At 42.4% G+C, this 21,261-nt stretch overlaps 1 protein-coding gene across 4 annotated transcripts in view; it reads right to left on the bottom strand.

Annotated features, from left to right (window-relative positions):
* Positions 1 to 20,361, bottom strand: part of KAT14 (lysine acetyltransferase 14) — a 102,466-nt gene extending 82,105 nt beyond the window's left edge. For 3 of the 4 annotated variants that reach the window (XM_070940854.1, XM_070940857.1, XM_070940856.1), the window contains exons 1-2: positions 15,364 to 15,749; positions 11,672 to 11,790 (exon numbers count right to left, since the gene is read on the bottom strand). In XM_070940854.1, the coding sequence (XP_070796955.1) occupies positions 11,672 to 11,790; positions 15,364 to 15,619 (375 nt within the window). In that variant the 5' untranslated portion in view covers positions 15,620 to 15,749. Of the gene's footprint in view, positions 1 to 11,671; positions 11,791 to 15,363; positions 15,750 to 20,317 lie in introns of those variants that run through there. The other variant, XM_070940855.1, reaches the window with a different exon arrangement.
* Between the last annotated feature and the right edge of the window lie 900 nt (positions 20,362 to 21,261).

The raw sequence follows: 21,261 nt of genomic DNA, 5'->3' as shown, positions 1-21,261 counted from the left end.
ATTAGTAATCAGTGTTAAGGAGAGATATCGGCCTGTAATTTTGGATTTGTTTTAGGTCGGCACCTTCTTTTGGTAGGAGTGTGACATGCGCTTCCCTCCATGTATCTGGAATTTTTGCACTCGTTAGGGCCTCATTAAAAATTTCCACTAATTTTGATTGAATTTTTTCTTCCAACTTTTTGTATATTTCCCCTGGGAATCCATCCGGGCCTGGTGCTTTGTTATTTTTGATTTTGGAGAGGGCTGTTTTAAGCTCTTCCAGTGTTATTTTTCCGTTAAGCATTTCCCTCTCTTCCTCCGTTATTTGTAGAAGTTCGGCATTTGCCAGATATTGCTCTAGTTTTCCCTCTGAGGCTTCCTCTTCTTTGTATAAAGCTTCGTAGTATTCCCTTGCTCTCTCTAATTTGTCTTTTTCTTTATTTAAAAGGTTGCCCTTGGCATCTTCTAATATATGAATTTGCCCTTTTTCGTTTTCTTTTTTCAGTTTGTAGGCCAGCCACCTTCCCGACTTGTTGGCATTTTCGAAGTAATATTGTTTTGTTCTTTTTATTTTTAGGGCTAATTCCTCTTGGTCAAAGATGTTCATTTTGTGTCTCCACATCAACCAATTTTGTTTTGCTACACCGTCTCCAGGATTATCCTGGAGCTTCCTTTCTGCTTCCACTAGATGATTAAGAATATCTTCCAAGGATTTCCTTTTTTCTTTATTTTGGAATGCATTGAAGGATATCACTACCCCTCTTAAATAGGCCTTCATAGCATCCCAGACTATTTCTCGTGGTGTTCCTTGGTTCTCATTTTCTTCAAAGAAGAACTTTACTTCTTCTTTCAGTTTTTCTATGCATTCTTTGTCATTCAATAATTTCACGTTGAGCCTCCATCTCTGTTGTTTCTTTCTCTTTGTACTCTTCCAAATTATTTCAAGGGGGTTATGATCCGCCCAAGTATTTGGGCTAATATCTGCCGTCCATATATCTAATCCCACCTTCCTGGTAACCCATGCCATGTCTATTCTAGACCATGACTTTTGCAGGTTGGAATAGAATGTATACTGTCTAGCATCTGGATACAGGGTTCGCCATATTCAATTAAATTTAATTTGTCCGCTAAATCAAAAAATGCTCTTGGTAAATTTGTTCTTTTATTTTTGTTGGATTTATTACTTTTATAATCTTTGTCCGGATCTACAATGCCATTGAAGTCGCCTATAATGCAAATTTCGTTGTGTGCCAATTTTCCTAATTGTTCATGGAGTTTTTGGAAGTATTCTCCCTGTTTTTTGTTTGGAGTATAGATGCCCGCTATTAGCATTTTGTAATTACCTCTAGTGACCTCGATCATAAGAGTTCTGCCCTTTGTATCATTGTACTTTAATTCAGCTTCTATTCCCTTTTTTACATAAATTACTACCCCCCCCTTTTTTTTCTCTGCTAGTGAAGTAAATATTTTGCCGTATTTTGTGTATTCTAGACAAGTGCCCTCATCCTTTTTTATATGAACTTCCTGTAGGCAGATTATGTCTGCATTTTGTTTCGCTAACTTTGTGAGTGTTGACTTCCTCTTTTTGTAATCATTCAATCCGTTAACGTTTATTGATATTAGTTTTAGGTTATTCATTCCTGATTTCCTTGTCTGGTTCCTAGTTCCTGTTTGTTCTTACGGCTCTTACTGGTCTTGTTTTTTTCCCTTTGGCTTCTTCTTCTTCTATCTTCTTTTCCTCCGCGATTTCTTCTTTACTGTTTCGTTTATGTGAAGTTTCTTCTTCTAGGTTAATTGCCTCGATTTCCTCTTTACTGCTCTGTTCTTCTTCTGCCCCTCTTAGCTGGTTGAGGAAATCTTGTGCTGAACTCAGGCTATTTTTATTTTCCTCCCCTGCCATGTAATTAACATCCCTTCTGGCAAGAACCATCTAAAAAGTATGTTCCTTTTATTCAATTGCATGGCTAGGAATCTGTAGTCCTTTCTTACCTCCCTCACTCTTCTTGGCACTTGCTTTAATATGATCACCTCTTTTCCTCTATACATAATTTGCCCTTCTCGTCATGTTATACAAGATGTCTTTCACTTTCTTTCTTGCAAACCTCACGTGGACCTCCCTGGGGAGCCTCTTTCTCCTCGCATAATTTGTTTGTACCCTATAATCGTCGTCCAATTCTCTAATAATTTCTTGCTTACTCTGTTGGAGCACTTCCACTATCAGTTCAGCCATTTTTTCTCCCAGATCTTCATCTTTGTCTTCTATGACATTTTGGAACCGTAAGTAAAACGAAGCCCTGTACATTTCCAGTTGGATTAATGAATCTTCTAATTCCTTGTTCTGCATCGTCAACGTCTGGTCTAGTTTTTTCTCATTCTGTTCAATTCTTTGCTCCGCCTTCTGGATCCTTTGCTCATTATTGAATATTGAGACTTGAATTTCATTCATCTTCTTGTCCAGTGCATGTATGTCTGTTTTTAATTCAGAATGGTTATTTGACATTTTCTCCTGCATAGCCATCATCGTTTCTTGTATAAACGTCTATCAAGTTTACAGAAAAGGGGAAAAGTAGGAAAAGATAATACTAATCAATATAGTTAATATGCAATATAAGTTCTAATTGTTAGACAATATCAATACCTAAAGTCTATAATTAACTATCTAAAAAAATATGGCACTTATTACTAGTATTGTATCAATCGTTCAATATCTAAGATTATTTATGAATATATATAATTTATAATAATTCTTATTTATGTTATTTACTTGATCAAAATTGAGTAAAATCTAAATTTAAATATATAAAGTAAATGAGAGTAACTAATTACATATATTATTAAATATATAATAGTTTATCCACTATATCATGTTTAAACAGTTGGACTTACTTCCGTGATCTTCCTTCTTCAGTCTGTCTTCTATCACTCCAGTTTTAAAAGTTTTAAAGAAATTTGCTTTAAATAAGTCAATCTCTTCCCATTCTTCAGTAGAAAAAAGTCTCTTGTTTGTGTCTTTTTTCAGAGGGATTCAATGTATCCTTCTGGTATCTAGTTACAATGTCTCGTATCTGTGGCTCACCTTGCCGCCATCTCTAATTGTAAAGCGAAAGTTTCTCTTCTTCAAATCTTTTATCCGTCATTCATTTTCATTTCATTTTCCACTGTATGCTTTTCTCTCAGTCCACGGTTTTTTCCTAGGTCTCGCTTCTCTGTTGTCTCTCAGCACGATCACAGTTCTAATTTTACACACTTTCCTCTTCGAAACCAATTTATTTTGTAAGTTTGTAATCCACCACCTTTTCGCAATGTTTCTTAGCTTTCACTTGCCTCCGCCGCCTGTCAAAATTGTGCTGTTACTGTTGGCTTTGAATTTCCGCTCCAGTATCTCTTCCCTCGCCGCTTGTCTGGCAGTAAAGCCGCTGGTTTTTGGAGTCTCACTATCACCTGCTTCTTTTCGTTTCTTTGTAGTTATACCTTTCTTATTCTTGTTATTTATTTTAATTCTTACTGATGTCCTCTTTATTTGATCTTCGCTTCCACACTAATCAGTTGTCAACGCTCAGCCAGCCAAGATGGCTGGTTTTTTCCCGGTTGGATTTAGAAGGATTCCTCTGAACCTTCGGGGTGATTGCTGTCCCTCCGAGGTCCTTGAGATTCTGACGCAAGCACAAAGGTCAGCTGATCATTGTGCACGCATGAGCGACAGAAACCTGGAAGAGGAACAGGCGACGCTGCGCATGCCAGGCAACATGACTCCGTGTGCCACTTCGGGCATGCGTGCCATAGGTTCGCCATCACGGGGATATGGCAACCCTTTACATACCTTTTGCTGACATTAGGGCTGAATAGATGAACGTTTTGATTTATTTATAGATAAGTGATGGGATATGGGATAAAGATGATAAGATAGAACAGTGGTCACTAACCAGTGGTCCGTGACAAAATTTTGGTGGTCTGCGGCGCACCTGGGTGGAAGAGCTGCTCCGGGATGAGCAATGGCCAGTCCTGTGACTAGAGCTCTGGAATATGGGACTGGCCAGGCAGCTCATGCTGGGGCTGTAAATCTCCGCTGTAGAGGGAAGTTCGTGCAACTTGCAACTTTGCAGCGCAGTCCTCGCTGGCCGGAATGAGGAAATGGTGCAAAGGGGGTGGCAGTGCAAGTGGGCTGAAGAAACGGGTGGCGGGCTGCTTTCTTCCCCCTGCTGTAGCTTCCTGTTGGCTGAACCTACCAGTGGCTATCCCCGCCCCTCGCCCTCCCTTCCCTCTCACTTTTCGCCTGGCAAGGGAAGGGTGGGGGATGGAGATTTGCTCCATATTCCAGAGCAGGAGCGAAGCTTCGTCTCTTGCAGGATCTTATGGCCGTTTCTTACGGCCCTTGTTGGTGCTCCACGCACCTCGGTCTCTTGGGGAGATGCTTGACTTCCTCTCAGCCCCAAGACACTGGCTGGCCCATGAGATGAGAGAAAGAGAATGAGAGAATGAAGACAGAGAATGAGAGAGAGAGAGAAAGAGAGAATGTGAGAGTGGGAGAGAGAGAAAAAAGAGGGGAAAGAGAGATGAGACAGAGAAAGAGAGGGGGAGAAAGAGAGATAGAGAGAAGGAGTGGAGAGAGAGAGAGAAAGACAGAATGAAAAAGAGAAAGAGACAGAATGAGAGAGAGAGAGAGAGAGACAATGAAGTGGAATCAGAGAGAATCAGAATGAGACACAGAGAGAAAGAGGCAGAGAATGAAAGAGAAAGAGACAGAGACAGAACAAAAGAGAAAGAGAATGAGAGTGTCAGCTCTGGCATGCTCAGCTTGGAGCTGCCATTCGGGGAGGGGAAGAAAAGACCATCAGGGGCCGATCCCAGGGGAGGCAGCCTTGCTGCAAACAGCTGGACATTGTCAAGCCCCTTACAAGGTCTCCAGAACTGCCTCAGAATGTCTCCAGCAGCAAGCGAGCCTCAGAAGCACAACTTACAACTGTGAGACAACTCAGAGTGACTCAGCACTTCCAGGAGCACTGGGTGACAGGCAGGCACATGGGGGACGGGGTGTGGTGGCGGGAACTGTTTAAAGGTGGTGGGGAGCACCGGATGTTAGCTCTGTCAATCCTTTCTTTGCATTGTTTATTGCTTGGATGGTGAGTGCCGGAGAAGATAAACGCTTCAAACCTAAACATCATTTGGCTGGGAGTTTTTTTCTGCGGAACCTGACAATTTGACAGAGCTCTTCACCATGGCTGAAGATACAGTATTGGGGTTAGAGGTAGCTGATTTGGAGGATTCTGCAGTGGCAACTGAAGTCACTGTACTGGAAGCCATACCAGACCTGGCAGGGAAGGCATCCCTGGACATTAGACCCAAAGACCACTCCAGCGCAAGGGAGCTTCCTGTGGAGCATGGGGAGCCAGAGGCTGGACAAAGGCCACCAGGATCCAGTGGGGAATGGGGTCTGGGCCGCAGGGCCACTCTGCCGTCTGTTCCTCCACTCACCCCATCTGGGACCCATTTTGCCCAGTGACAGGAAAGGAGGATATCTGATAACGATTGGAGCTACTCCACCAGAGTCGGCAGCCAGACCATAGACGTGCTGCAGGAGTTGTTTGGGGCGGTGGGTTTCGTGAGCCAGGACATGACAGTGGATGGTGGGACCTGGCTGCAACAGGCCACCCACCGCACGGACCCCAACAGCCAGGAGGCGTGGCCGGTGGGTTTCGGGTTCCCAGCAGAGACCCCCAGGAGAAGCCCACAGGGACAGACCGCCGGCCATCCAGGCCGGGTTGTCACCAGAAACCTCAGTTCCCTGGAGGTTAGCACGTACTGGGGAAGAGGTCACCAGGATATGAGAACTACCCCCCCTAGGCCACAGAGGTGTGTCCGTTGCCCATGGCCATGGAACATTGGGATCCACCACCAATGCGGGCCACATTTGACGGCAGCCCAGGGAAAGTAGCCCTTTTACTGGGCCAGGTTGTAAACCACCTGGACCGTTACGGCCATTTATACACGTCCAATTGGGACATGATAATGGCGGTGGCAGCAGTAATGGATGAAGAGGCCACTGATTGGGTGGTGGACCTCTACGTAGAACACGTTGCCAAACTAGGCGACATAGGTCTGTTCTTAGCAGCATTGCAAGAATGATTCGAGGACAGTACAAGGACCCAGGAAGCGGAGGATGAACTGCTTGCAGTTAAACAACGGGGGAGGCCTGTATGAGAATACATTAGGGAATTCTGGAGCCTAGCTGACAAGGGGTTGGCCAGAGCAGCTGATTGTGCATCACTTCAAGGTCGGCCTTGACTGTGCTCTATGCCACACCTGTATGTGCTGAGGACTGCCCCCAAGATTGCCAGTATGGTTCCAGGCCGCAATGGAACTCGATGTGGAATTCCGGGAAGACAGACCAAAAAGAGAGTGGGGAGCCTGAGGACAAAGGCCATTACCATCTCCAACCCGGACCACAGGCCTTGGGCCATGGGGGCCCCTACTATCAGCAATGGCCCCTCTCCCTGTGGCACCTGGACCTGGAAAGCCACCTTTGGTCAGGCCGCTGATCACGTTTCCAGTGTGGGCGGCAGGGTCACAGGGCGGCTGACTGCAATGACAACGCTCCAAAGGGGTCCAGTAGTTCATCCAGCACAAAGAAGGGAACAGCCAGGAAGAGCATCAGAGAAATCACAGAGGGCAAGCCAGGGAAGCACGCTCCATACTGCGTTTAGTAGCAGAGTTGACACCCCTGATGCCAGTGGACATGGAAAGAGACTCCGATCCAATGGTATGTAGACCGGTCAAACCATTTGTCATACCGGTAGTGGTAGAGGCAAGCAAACGATGGAACTGTACAGCCCTGATTGATTCAGGGTGTACTCGTTGTTTGGTGAATGCTACCATAGCCGCCAGTTTGGGGGTAGGCCTTAGGTCACTGGCAAAGCCAATATGCTTCGAGAAAATGAATGGGTCATTGTTGGGGAGTCGACCAGCCATGCATGTCACAGAAAGGGTGGTATTGGGCAACATCTAGGGACACTGAGGTTTATTGTGGTCCCGAGTATTACGGAGGAGATAGTACTTGGCCTAGCATGGTTAGATAAGTGGGGCCCAACACTATGGTGGGAGAGTGGCTCTCGCCATCTGCGGATAGGGATTGGCCCTGACCCGCCACCCCATGAGGGAAAACCCCAAGAACCAAGACCAGATAGGGAGGGGCGAAGTATCACACTACCCCATGTTAAAACAACGGATGATGGAGAATTCCTTAGAATATATGCAGACCTGAAACAGATATTTAGCAAATGAGAGTGTAACACCCTACCTCGTTACCGGTCCACGGATTACGCTATTGAGATCCTCCCCAGAGCTAAACTACCCAAGCCCAAATTGTATTCTATGACCCCACATGAACTGACAGAGATGAGGGCATACATAGAAAAAAAATCTAAAAGGGGGATTCATTCAGCCAACGAGGTCCCGGGTGGCGGCACCCATTCTTTTCCACGAAAAGAAAGATGGAGGCCTACGCCTTTGTGTTGACTTCCCGGGAATTAACACAGTCTGTATAGAGCACTTATATCCTCTCCCGTTGATGAAGGATATGTTGGCCCAGTTGGCGGAGGGCCGTGTTTTCATAAAGTTAGATCTCAGGGAGGCGTATTATTGGATAAGGATATGGGCAGGGGACAAATGGAAAACAGCCTTTAATTGTCCCCTGGGAAGCTATCAGTTCAGAGTTATGTCCTTTGGCCTCCAGGGAGCTCCAGCTGTGTTCATGCAACTCATCAATGAGGTGTTGCATGAACATTTATACAAAGGGGTGTTCGTCTACCTAGACAATATCTTAATATATACCAGGACCATGGAGGAACATGTCGCCCTAGTGCGTCAGGTCCTGAAAAATCTACTAGCAGCACAATTATACGTAAAATTATTGAAATGTGAGTACCACCGGTCACGGCTGGATTACCTTGTGTTCCGTATCTCACCTAAAGGTGTTGAAATGGATCCTGCGAAGGTAAAGGTGATGTTGGACTGGCAAGCCCCCAAAACTCGCAAACAGCTAGTTTTTTGAGGTTCTCTAATTTCTATCGCCAGTTCATCCTATCCTTTGCCCAAGTGGCTCTCCCACTGACTGATCTCTTGAAAACAAAACATCTCAAAAAGTCCCTACACCCTGGTTGTCAGGTGGTACGGACGATTGAGTGTCAGCAGGCGTTTGAGCAATTGAAAGCCCTGTTTGCAAACGAGCCAGTGCTTAAACACCCAGAAACAGACAAGCCGTTTGTAGTCCAGGTCAACGCTAGTGACATGGCGGTGGCCGCTCTTTTACAGACGAACAATGACAGGGTCCTCCAGCCATGTGCTTATACCTCCAGAAAATTGACTGAAACTGAACGTAATTGATCCATATAGGGAAAGGAAGCATTCGCAGTCCGGTGGGCCTTGTTAAATGTGGCAATTATTAGAAGGGGGAGGGTTGGCCTTTGAGGTCTGGACAGACCATAAGAACCTGGAAGCCCTCCAATCCCCACAGTGACTATCGCCGAAACAGTTGAGGTGGGCGTTATATTTTAGGAGATTCAACTTTACGCTGAAGTACATCCCGGGGGAAAAGAACTTCCCCGCGGACGCCTTCTCTCGTAAACCACAATATGACAGAAAGAGGGAGGTCTCCATACAAGCTATAATCCCAACACCACCCACTAAAGTGTTAGCTACCCAACATACGTCATCCACAACCCGTGCATGAGCCCAAATTGTGGACATACCCAGGGCCATCCAGGCAGCCCTACAAGCAGATTATATGTACCCAGTGCTGTCCATTTGCTAGTGTTACGTCGATGTCACGATGTCCGCTTATCTGGGCATTTTGGGTTCCTCAAAACATTGCATTTAACCAATCGCCAGTTCTGGTGGCCCCATATGAAGGACATAAAGGAGTACGTAGGCAGCTGTGTCATATGTACGGCCATGAAAGCCAGGCCAGGGCACCCTCCCGGACTGTTACAACCTGTGGCTATATGCCCATGGGACTCTATATGCCCATGGGAACAGATAGCAATGGACTTCATTGTGAACCTACCGGACAGCCAGGGTAAGAAAGTGATATGGACGGTTGTAAACCTGTTTTCTAAACAGGCTCATTTTGTAGCATGTACCGGCCTCCCGTCTGCTAAACAATTGGCCAAACTGTTTATCATCCACATCTATCGGCTCCATGGTGTACCCAAACGGATATCAGACCGGGGGGTGCAGTTTACCGCTCGCTTCTGACGGAATTTTGTAAACATGATAGGATTGTCCCAAGGCCTTAGCTCAGCCTTCCATCCCGCAACCAATAGAGCTGCAGAAAGAGCCAATGCAATGGTGGAGCGCTATTTAAGGTGTTATGTTAAGTATCAGCAGACCAATTGGGCTGATCTACTCCTGTTCACGGAGGTCGCATACAACAATGCACTTCATAGCAATACGAGGTTCACCCCTTTCCAGGTAGCCACTGGGGAGGGACTTCATTCTGATTCCGGAGTGTCCCCAGGTGGCTACTGCCGACTCAGGTATGCAGGAGTGAATAGCCTGGATGCAATAAGTATGGGGGTGGTGAAAACGGCATTACACCATGCAGCTGTGAAATACAAACAGTAGGCAGACAAAAAGCGAAGGCCACAAACGCCTTTCTTTGTAGGGCAGATGGTATTCCTTTCTACCAAAAAGCTAAAGTTATCTGTGCTCTGTAAGAAATTTGGCCCTAAATTCATTGGACCATTTCCTATTGTGAAGGTGATTAACCCCGTCATGGTGCAATTAAAATTGCCTCAATTATTAGGTAAAATGCATCCGTTCTTCCACTGCAGCTTGATCCAGCCAGTTCAGCCGTCACACATAAGGGGGGATCATGTACAGCCACCTCCACCCGTAAACGTAGACGGGGAACAACAGTATGAGGTGGAAGATCTTCTAGACACCAGGTGGCATAGGAGGCAGCTGCAATACCTCGTCCCATGGAAAGACTACTCTTTGTCAGAGGCTTCATGGGTCCCCGATACAAAGGTTAGGGCACCTTGACTGGTAGCCCGGTTCCACCACAAGTACCCAGATAAGCCGGGGGGCCCGAACCACCCATATCCCTCCTGACCATGTTCTCTCTACTCCAGATGCAGTCTCCGTGGTAGAGGGGCCGCATATCAGCTCTGGCATGCTCAGCTCAGAGCTGCCATTTGGGGGGGGGGGGGGGAGACGATCAGGAGCCGATCCCAGGGGAGGCAGCCTTGTTGCAAACAGCTGGATATTGTCAAGCCCCTTACAGGGCCTCCAAAACTGCCTCAGAATGTCTCCAGCAGCAGGCGAGCCTCAAAGCAAATTTACAACTACGAGACAGTGACTCAGCACTTCCGGGAGCACTGGGTGACAGGCAGGCACGTGGAGGAAGGGGTGTGGCAACGGGAACTATTTAAAGGTGGTGGGGAGCACCGGATGTTAGCTCTGTCAATCCTTTCTTTGCATTGTTTATTGCTTGGATGGTCAGTGAGTGCTGGAGAAGATAAACGCTTCAAACCTAAACATCATTTGGCTGGGGGTTTTGTTCTGTGGAACCTGACAGAGAGAGAATGAGAGAGAGAGAGAAAGAAAGAGACAGAGAGAATGAGAGAGACACAGAATGAGAGAAAGAGACAGAATGAAAGAGAGAATGAGAAAGAGACAGAGAGAATGAGAGAATGAGAGAGAGAATGAAAGAGACAGAATGAAAGAGGGAGAGGGAATCAGAGAGAATGAGAGAGAATGAGTGGGAGAGAGAAAGAGAGAGGGGGAGAGAGAGAGTGAGAGTGAGGGAGAGAGCGAGAGAGAGAGAGAGAGAGAGAGAGAGAGAGAGAGAGAGAGAGAGAGAGAGGATGGAGAGTGCCTGAAGGACCCCATCCCGTCACTGGCAGTCCAGGCGCTTCAGCAAGCGGCGCACTGGATTTGTATTAGTGGTCCGCGGGATTTAAAATTATGAACTTGGTGATCCCTGAGGTCGAAAAGGTTGGGGACCCCCGAGATAGAAGATAGATAAAAAAGTCTGTAACCTTAGAGGGGTGAAGAATCACTAAATTTCATTATAGTTGTGATAAAGGCTATATCCTTATTCTTTTTTCCCGAACACCATCACTCTGCTAAACAAATAATTCCTTCAACACTGTCAAACTCTTCACTAAGGCTGCATTACTATTAGTCTTGTCATCGTTCCTATCACCCATCTCCTCCCACTTATGACTGCAACTTTGTTGCTTGTATCCTTACGAGTTATATTGATATTGTTTCCTGATTGCTTATTTGTATCCTATGACTATCATTAAGTGTTGTACCTTATGATTCTTGATGAATGTATCTTGTCTTTTTATGTACGTTGAGAGCATACGCACCAAAGACAAATTCCTTATGTGTCCAAATCACTCTTGGCCAATGAAGAATTCTATTCTATTCTATTTTTCTTGCACTATTTACTTCTTTCTGTTCTCCTTTGTTTAAGTATAGATTTTACTTTTACATTCAAATAATCTTTAAATATTCATATTCATATACATACATACATTTTAAACATTGTTTAAAATATTTTAAACATTGTTTACTGAAAAATGTGTTGAAGGAAATAATTTTAAAAATTCTTCTGTTAACATATAAAGAAATCTGAACTATTTTATTATTACATCATTTGAACTTTCTTAATTAGCTTGCTACTTACTTGCTGCCATGTTAGCTTCAACCGTTCAAAGTGCTCCTTCCCATCTTCTGAACAATCAGAACAAGTAAACTTGAAAAAGTTATCACCTTTAAGATAGGTGATCTGCTCTCTTGTATGACCTGTAAATAAATAAAAATCAGTCCTTTTTTCTCCAAAAAAACAGTTCAAGTCACTCATTATGAATTATATTACAAAGTATTTTTTTTTCCATTCCATCATGTCTGATACTTGGAGATTGCCTAGACAAGTACCTGCAATTTTCTTGGCAAAGTTCTTCAGAAGTGTTTTCTATTGTTTCGTTTGCAGGCTTGAGAGAAAGTGACTAGCTCAAGGTCACTCAGCTGGCATTGTGCCAAAGGCAGGACTAGAATTCATGGTCTCCCAGTCTCTACCTGATGTCTTAACCACTACCTCAGATTAGCTCTTATCATATATATTAAAAAAGTTAAGGTTCCCCTCGCACAAATGTGCTAGTCGTTCCCGATTCTAGGGGGAGGGGGGGCTCATCTCTGTTTCAAAGCCGAAGAGCCAGCGCTGTACGAAGATGTCTCCATGGTCATGTGGCCGGCATGACTAAATGCCAAATGCGCACAGAACGCTGTTACCTTCCCATCAAAGGTGGTCCCTATTTTTCTACTTGCATTTTTTACATGCTTTTGAACTGCTAGGTTGGCAGAAGCTGGGACAAGTAACGGGAGCTTACCCCGTTACGTGGCACTAGGGATTCGAATCGCTGAACTGTTGAAAATCGTAAGTATTTCAAGTGTCCAAGTATATGACTGAGCTGTTATTCCTTGCCTTGTACTTTTTTCAAATTTTTGACCACTTAAGCTAGAATTAATTGATCATGTTCTTGCTGTTCCTGATTTAAACTTTTTGAGATCCTGGTATGAAGCATGAAGATAGAAACATTTAACCATGTGGTCAGACAGAAGACAATTGTTAATAGCGCTTAACTGTTTCTCTCTCTGTTACATGACAGTCAGCCTTTCTGTGAAATTATAGATGATTTTCTAAAATAATGTACTAGGCAGAAATGTATACCAGTGGATGCAATTAAAATATGGATGGGTGAGAGGAATGTATGCAATTTGTACTTTGTATTTCCAGCAACTAATTTAAAGATTAATATGTGTGGTGGTTTTTTGTGCTCACAGTAAGTGTTGTTAATGATGTGGTTCCCATCTTCAAAAAAAAAGGGGTGGGGAAAACAGATCAGAAAACTACAGACCAATCAGCCTAACATCAATGCCTGGGTAGATACTGGAAAAAATAATCGCAAAACAGATCTAGAACATCTAGAAACAAATAAAGTTATAACTAGAACAGGTTTGTTAAAAGCAGATCATGCCAAACCAATCTTATTTCATTCTTTCACAAAGAGCGTAAATTAGTAGACCAGCGAAATGCTGTGGACATAGTATACTTAGACTTTAGCAAGGCATTCAACAAAGTAGACCTACTTCTTGATAAACTAGAAAAATGTAGTATAGACAGCATCACCACCAGATGGATATGTAACTGGCTGACAAACTGTACTCAGAATTGTCCTTAATGGTAGTACATCTACATGGAGGGAAGTAAGCAGTGAGGTGCCACAAGGTTCCATCTTAGGCCCAGTACTCATCAATATCTTCATAAATGATTTAGATGAGGTAATAGAAGGGGAATTCATCAAATTTGCTGGCAGGAATACCCGACACCCCAGAAAACAAGCTCAGAATCCAAAAACATCTTTACAGACTTGAATAATGGACCCTATCAAACAACATGAAATTAAATGTGGAGAAAAGGAAGGTTTTATACCTAGGCAGGAAAAACCAAAGGTACACGTACAGATTAGGTAAAACCTGGCTCAAAAACAGTAACTGAAAAGGACCTTGGAGTCCTAGTGGACGATCACTGAAACATGAGCCAGCAGTGTGCAGCAGCAGCCAAAAAAGCTAATACAATCCTTTGTTGTATAAATAGAGAGGCATAGAATCAAAATCATTAGTATCACTTTATAAATCCTTCGTAAGATCACATCTCAAACACTACATCTGATTTTGGTCACCACATTACAAAAAAGATGTTGAGACTTCTCAACATCTGAAAAAAGTGCAAAGAAGAGCAACTAAGATGATTAAAGGCCTGGAGACTAAAACAGATGAAGAACAGTTGCAGGAATTGGCTATGGATAGTCTAGAGAAAAGAAGGACTAGGGGCAATGTGATAGCAGTATTCCAGTATTTTGAAGGGATGCCACAAAGAAGAGGGGGGTCAACTTATTTTCCAAAGCACAAGAAGGCAAGACAAAAAACAATGGATCGAAACTAATGAAGGAGAAAAGCAATCTGGAATTAAGGAGAAAGTTCCTAACCATGAAAACAATTAACCAGTGAAACAGCTTGCCTTTAGAAGTTGTAGGTGCTTCATCATTGGACGTTTTAAAGAAAAGACTGGACAGCCACTTGTCTGAAATGGTCTCCTGCTTGAGCAGGGGCTTGGACTAGAAGACCTCCAAAGTCCCTTCCAGCTCTATTCTGATTGAAATTGAAATGCTATAATAAATGCCTAATATAAAGTATGGTTTCATGGACCATAACAGAAATTATAAATGTTACTCTATTCTATCAATATTAAGTTTCAGGGTGCATTTAAAAATACAAAGGTTCTATGTTAATTTGGGCCATTTTTTTTCTAGGTGGGATGTGTGCATTTTGTGCATACCCTGTTTTGCTGTAATGTCAATGCTATTTATACAGTTAAAACAGCAGCAGCCCTTTTTCTAGTTAACAATCATGATTATAAGAATAACAGTAGCAAAAACAGTACACATGCTTTTTACTGGGTTTCTGAATAGAAAGTATTATGTTTGATTTTGCTTGATAATGCATATAAAAATGATTAAATTGGAAAAAAAAATTGTCTGTCTGAAAAGTTGTCTGTCTTCCAGCTTTGTTTACCTTGAGGGTGGGAGAGATATTATTAGTTAATGTATTGTACCTGATTCAAGTTTTCCTCAACTGTGTAAACTCATTTGGGTAACTTGGGCATAGGATTGTCGTGATAAGAATGAAGGGAAATGCAAGCCAACTTAAACACCTGAAGGAAACTGCTTGCCATCAATCACACATAAAAATTAACAAATAAACATTAAACGATCCTGTTATTTTGAAGGCCCTGTCTTCGTGGAATATTCTTAATACAGGAATGGAAGTGGTTTGTGATTGCTGCCTTTCTGGATCTTTCTGAACATCTAAACACCATAGTCCTTGAATTTCTCAATGGCTTCTCATAGAAAAAACAAATGCAGGTATTTTCTCTGCTATGCAACAAAGAAATGTTGATTAAAGTAAGTTCAAATAGTTAATATATGTTTAAGGCTTTTTAAAATGAATTTGCTATGCAACAATTTATTTGTGTCTTAAGAGGATTGGGATCTGTGTCATTTATTTTGAAGTAAGCATAAATGATTTCAATGTTGTTTACTTTAAGAAGTATTATACCTCCAGGCTTCTGCAGTTCATACAAAGCTAATTGATCATTTCTAAAAAACACCAAATGGGTAGAACGGAATACCTATACCTAAACTTGTGTTAAGACACTATTCTACATGGACATATGTGCTAATGTGCAAAACAGAGTAATAACTGTAACTTTGAGAAACTCAAATTCACAAAGGACACAATATAATTAAGAAGTCTTACTTGCTGGCAACCATTTTTGACATCTTTCACAGTAATAAGACATCTCCTCTGCCCAGGATGTTTCTCCTTCATCACTATTCATAGAGTCCCCGCTTTGATCATGGCTCAAATCCACTGATGCCTGATCTTCAGATTCTACTATAAGAAGAGTCTCTCCTTCTACTTCCCCCTCTTCCAGTCCTTCTGAAGGAGATGCTCTTGTAGCTTCATCATCATGACAAGTCATCATGTCAGTCATGTATGCATTTTTATCCATTATGCCTATGGAGAATTATTTTCACTATATAAAAATGTTTTCTTCTAATATTTAAAAAGTATGATCAAAATAATGATTTGACTTGAAAAATATGATAATAAAATTATGTTAACAGAAAATTATGACAACTCTTTCTTTTCATGCTTGGGGTTTTCTTGCCATTAGCATTTTGCTATTCTCTGTTTCAAGTTGTAAGGCTAAAGTAGTATGTTTATCTAAAAGATTAAAATGTTCCTTGTATTTCTGTCTCTCAAGATCTCTGTACACGCCTTCATGTAATCTCTGAAAAAAAGATATAATATTATTAAAAGATTGGAAAAGATCCATCATACTTGCTATAAAATTAAGAATTCTTCAAAACTAATATATATTGCAACATAGGTTTTTAGCAGATATACATAAATTATAATACAATATTAATTAGATTACAGATCCTTATGAAAAAAAATATACAATAAGCAAAAAATACAATAACCCTTGACTTATGATTATAATTTGGACCAAACTTCCAGCTAAGCAACATGGTCATAAACAAGATGCCATGCAGCTCTAGATGAGGTACTTTCAGTAAGAAGCACAAGGATACAGTAGGCTGGGAAGGGGGGAGGTCAGTGGTGAAATGTAAAATTTGTTACTACTGGTTCTGTGGGCATGGCTTGGTGGTGGTGGGTAATGTGACTGGGTGGGAGTGGCCGAAGAGGTTGTAGAAAAAATGCTTTAAATTTTTTTTAAAAAAAGCCTGTGATGATTGCGCAGCTCAGCTGGGTATGGGGGGAGGCAAGGATTTTTGCTACTGGTTCTCTGAACCACCCGCCGCCATCACTACCAGATCAGGCGATCCAGTCCGAACCGGGAGCATTTCACCCCTGGGGGAGGCCCAGCACAAGTTACATGCAAACTGGGGGTGCTGCAGTATGCCACAAGCACTGATAGGCTGGGAAAAAATATGCTTGGCTCAAGGGCTTCTTAATGTGACACAGTGCAAGATGCCTGAGTTGTAGTGCTGCACAAAGCTGCAGCCATCCCTGGAAGCCTCAGCCATCTCAGCCCAGGCCAGCAGCAGGGAGTAAGCCTCAGCCACATCAGCTACCTGACTGGCCAAGCAGTGCGGTGTGCTTTAATCCATCCGCCCTGCCACAACCAGCTGGTCTTTGCCATTTTCCTCTCACTGTTAAGGTGCACCAGGCCTGACCCTACTGCATGTGAAGCAGTTGCTGGCCACACCAAGCCTTCTTCCTGAGACCTGGCAGAGCTATCAGCTGATTCACATACAGTAGGGTCAGCCACCTCATCACATTGGGAGAAAAATTGAGGTCACAGGTTATAAGCTTCTTCATTCAGGGCCATCATAACTTTGAATGGTCATTGAACAAGTGGCCATATGTTGAGGACTACATCTACTCATATACAGGTAGTCCTTGACTTACGGCCACAATTGGCATCAGAATTTCCATTGCTAAGTAAGATTAAGTGACTTGCATGTGATTTTATAGGTTTTTTTTGCCCCAGTTATTAGACGATTCACTGAAGTTAAGTGAATCCCATGGTCATTATATGAATTCCTCTATTGATTTTGTGAGAAATCAAAGCCAGCTGGGAAGGTCACAAATGATAATTAGTTATCACCTTTAAAGTGCTCCATGGCTTAGGACCTGGGTACCTACGAGACCGTCTTTTGCCACCAATAGCCTCCCACCGACCAGTTCGTTCTCACAGGGACTACTCAGGGTACCGTCAGTCAAATTATGTCGACTGGCGACTCCCAGGGGGAGGGCCTTCTCTGTGGGGGCTCCAACCCTTTGGAATGAACTGCCCCCGGAGATACGGAATATCCCTGATCTCCGTGCTTTCCGCCGTGCCCTCAAGACCCTGATGTTCCAACAGGCGGGGCTAAACATACGAACATGTGAATGATTTTTTAAATGTTATCTAATTCTGGGTTTTATTTTAATTGACCAAACTAAGTAATAATTTTAATTAGCAATTTTATGATGTTTGTGTGTCTATATTTTTCTTGACTGTACACCTTGAGTCCTATGGGAGAAAGGCGGTATAGAAATATAATAAATAAATAAATAAATAAATAAATAAATAAATAAATAAATAAATAAATAATCATATGACTGAGACACTGGAATAGATGCCAATTTCCAAGCATTCAGATTTTGATTACATGACCGTGGGGATGATCCAAACAGTTGTAAATACAAGGACTGGTCATAACTTACTTTTTTCAGTGCCACTGTAACTGTGAAAGATTGCTAAACAAATGGTTATAAGTCAAGAACTACAGGCAGTCAACTTAAGACCAATCATTTAGTGACTGTTCAAAGTTACAGTGGACCCCACAAAAGCTGACTTAGTTCCAAAATTATGACTTCTGCAGCACCCCTGTAGTCCTTTGCCCTTACAACTGACTGCAAGGACCCTTCAGCACCTTCCTGCCTATCTCCCCATCAGGTTCCACAGTCCTTAGGCCTGCATCCCGCCCCGCAGGCCCCACATCTTCCTCACTTAACTTTTTAAGATCTCTGGAGCTCATGTTAGGAAAGCAAAGCAGGCCTCATCGTGTCTAGGCTGCATGGTACGATTCCAGAAGCCGCCACCATTTTCAAAGTGCCCACTATTCAGGGCAGCTTACCTGAAAATGGCAGCCACTTCCAGGATTGCACCATGTAGGCCAGAAACAATGAGACCTGCTTTGCTTCTCTAACACAAATTCCAGAGATGTTCGAAAGGTGCAATGGGTGACGTGGGGTAAGGAGAATGTGGGTCTATGGGTGTGAAACAGACCCAAGGGCAGGAAGCAGAGCACAGAATGCCTCAGGGGTTGGGGAAGGCCTTAGGAGGCTTGGGGAAGGATCTGCACTATGTCTCCCAATTCACTTAATGACCGCACTGGGAAGAGCACAGAAGGGGAATTGTAAGGTTCTATTTCAATTGTCGTTTGAGGACTATCTGTTAGGTGAAATATCATGTGACCACACCATTTAGCAACAGCAGTTTTGGTAGTCCTGGTTGCAGTTGTTAGCCCAAGATTATGCTATCATGCTTATTTTGCCCTAGCATGCTCCCCTTCACTTCAACTTCTCCAATCCATTTCCTCTCATTTCTGCTTTTTGGGTCACTCTGAACTCCACTGCCCCTGCTGTTCCACCACCCTGTACTCCATCCTGCAGCCCCCAGATTATCTTTGCCATCTTCTTCCTCCCACTGAGGTGTGGGTAGGGTGCAGGGCAGCAAGGACAAAAGACAGCAGAGGAGAGCAGAGTTGGAGGGGAAATTAGGCAGGTGAGGAGAGTTGAAGGGCACCCTATGGTCATAAATGCAGACAGACTACCAAATGTCTTAATTTTTATCACATGACCACAGGGGCTATAACTTTGAGGATCAGCCATAAATATCAGATGTCTTGTGAGAAGCTGTTCCATAGAATTTGGTGCAGCTACTGGTCCTGAACAATATCTCTGATCCTCCCCTCATTTCTTGTCAGTCCCATATCTCCCTAGTGGAGTACAGTTAACAATTTCTCTAGGCTAAAATATAATATCTTTGCAAAATATTTTTTTCCATTCAATCATAGAGGAAACTGCTTGGACAAGTCCTTGCAGGTTTTTTGGGAAGGTTTATCAGAAGTGTTTTGTCACTGTCTCCTTCCTAGGGCTGAAAGAAAATGACAACCAGACTGTGGGATGCATATGGGATTTGCTTAGCACATGAAAGTCAGGATCATGAAAGTAGAGATGGTATTGCTGGTCCCAGCTGCCACCAATTAGTGAGAACTACCTAGAACATAAAAGCCTCAGTTACACTTGTGGGAAATCAGAGATTAAAAGATTTAACTGAAAAATTAAACTTATATTATTACTATTAAAAATAAAAAATGAAACTAGTTGTAATACTATTTTGTATGGTACATTGTTTTAACAAGAAACCAGAAAAAAAGTTAGCAAAAAAAGGATGAAGTAAAAATAAGTTGCAGTATCCAGTTTTTGAGAAACGGATACCAACTTTCCAGGAAATTTTTTAGTTTCCTATAAACTTGTATGAAGATTCCATCTAGCAATCATTGAGTCAAACTTCTCATTCTCTAACACTGTTTAATTCTCAAAATGTTTAAGTGGAATTAACTTTGGCAACAATGCTATTTTAATATTAGTTTCTTCTTTCACTCTCTGCAAAGAACTGATGTTAAGCCATTGTAAATTGTAAACCCTGCCCAAAAACAAAAATATAATATAAAGATACAAGTTATTGCTTGCTTTTTACAAGATACCTTAATTAGGAAAATGATAAAGGCTTGTTTAGATTTCCAGGAAGAAAACCAAAACCTTACAACGCAGCATTCAAGTTGAGCAAAAGTAAAATTGTCCCTCGGAGTTTCTTCCAGTCCAAATTCAGTATAAGCCTTAGAAAGTACTAACATATATTTAGAAACTCCCTAACTTTTCTTCACAGAAGAGATATTGGGAGGAAAAATCATTAAATGCGGCTTTTTTCTTGAAAGAGAAACAGCGGAATTACATATGCTTTTAAAAACGTTTTGCAACTTCCCTAGTACAGCAATATAAAACAGCAGATTCCTCCATAGCTTTTCTATGGAATAGCTGTTACCTCTAACCCGAGAGAAAAAAAATGGCTTCCAAATTCAACGAGGAAGTAGGAGCTTATACTGTATGAGAAATCTTTCGACATTACCTCTCTGAGACGTGTCTGTTGGACGTGGACACCAATAATGACTCCGCCCGAGAGCAGGACAGAAACCCCCAGGGCTGCCTTAGAAGCCGCTGACATGACACGACGTAGCACCGCAATTTCCCACAACAGGACGCATGAAAAAGATGCCACACCGTTGCAGATAAGGTACTAAGAGCATGCGCGTCTACGCGGACGTCACAATGTGTTCTATTTTCCACGCATGCTCAACGGGTTTGACTGACGCGCGTGGTTGGGATCGTTTCTTTCATGAAAGTATGCTTTCTTTCAAGAGATAGAACATTGACCCTAATTCTTTTGAGCAGTTTGGAGACTATTTTTACTCCAATAGAAGGAAAAGAGGCAGCACGTTTGTTGGCAAGTTGAATTAGCATTGTTAAAATTGAGAAATAAGATTGTAGTAAAAATAATTTTAATTGAATTTGTGATTTTAATTTTCTGCTAAGAAATCTAGAAGCAAAGATAATATATCTGGTGGAATAATAAAATTACTTAAAATATTCTGCATTAAAATCTTTGTGCATGAGAACAGAAGACCTAATAGAATAGAATAGAATAACAGAGTTGGAAGGGATCTTGGAGGTCTTCTAGTCCAACCCCCTGCCCAGGCAGGAAATGCTACACCGCTTCAGGCAAATTGTTATCCAACATTTTAAAAATTTCCAGTGTTGGAGCATTCACAACTTCTGCAGGCAAATTGTTCCATTTGTTAATTGTTCTGTCAGGAAATTTCTCCTTAGTTCTAAATTGGCAACAATATTGTATCTCCCCTCATTTACTTGAATTTCTAATCTTAAAGTAATCTAGTGTAGGAAGTTAGCACCTGCCCCTTTCCTAGAAGAATGAAATATTTTAGGAAATATTAAAAAGGCAGAATATTATGTTTCCCTGGATGAGAAATGGAGAAGCATGTTTTAAAGACGAAG

The sequence above is a fragment of the Pituophis catenifer genome, unplaced genomic scaffold (assembly GCF_029215685.1).
Source record: "Pituophis catenifer annectens isolate HBS135680 unplaced genomic scaffold, rPitCat1.0.hap2 SCAF_3, whole genome shotgun sequence".
Taxonomy (NCBI): Eukaryota; Metazoa; Chordata; class Lepidosauria; order Squamata; family Colubridae; genus Pituophis; species Pituophis catenifer.
The sequence above is the reverse complement of the archived record's forward strand: the minus strand, read 5'-3'. Positions and strand labels throughout refer to the sequence as shown.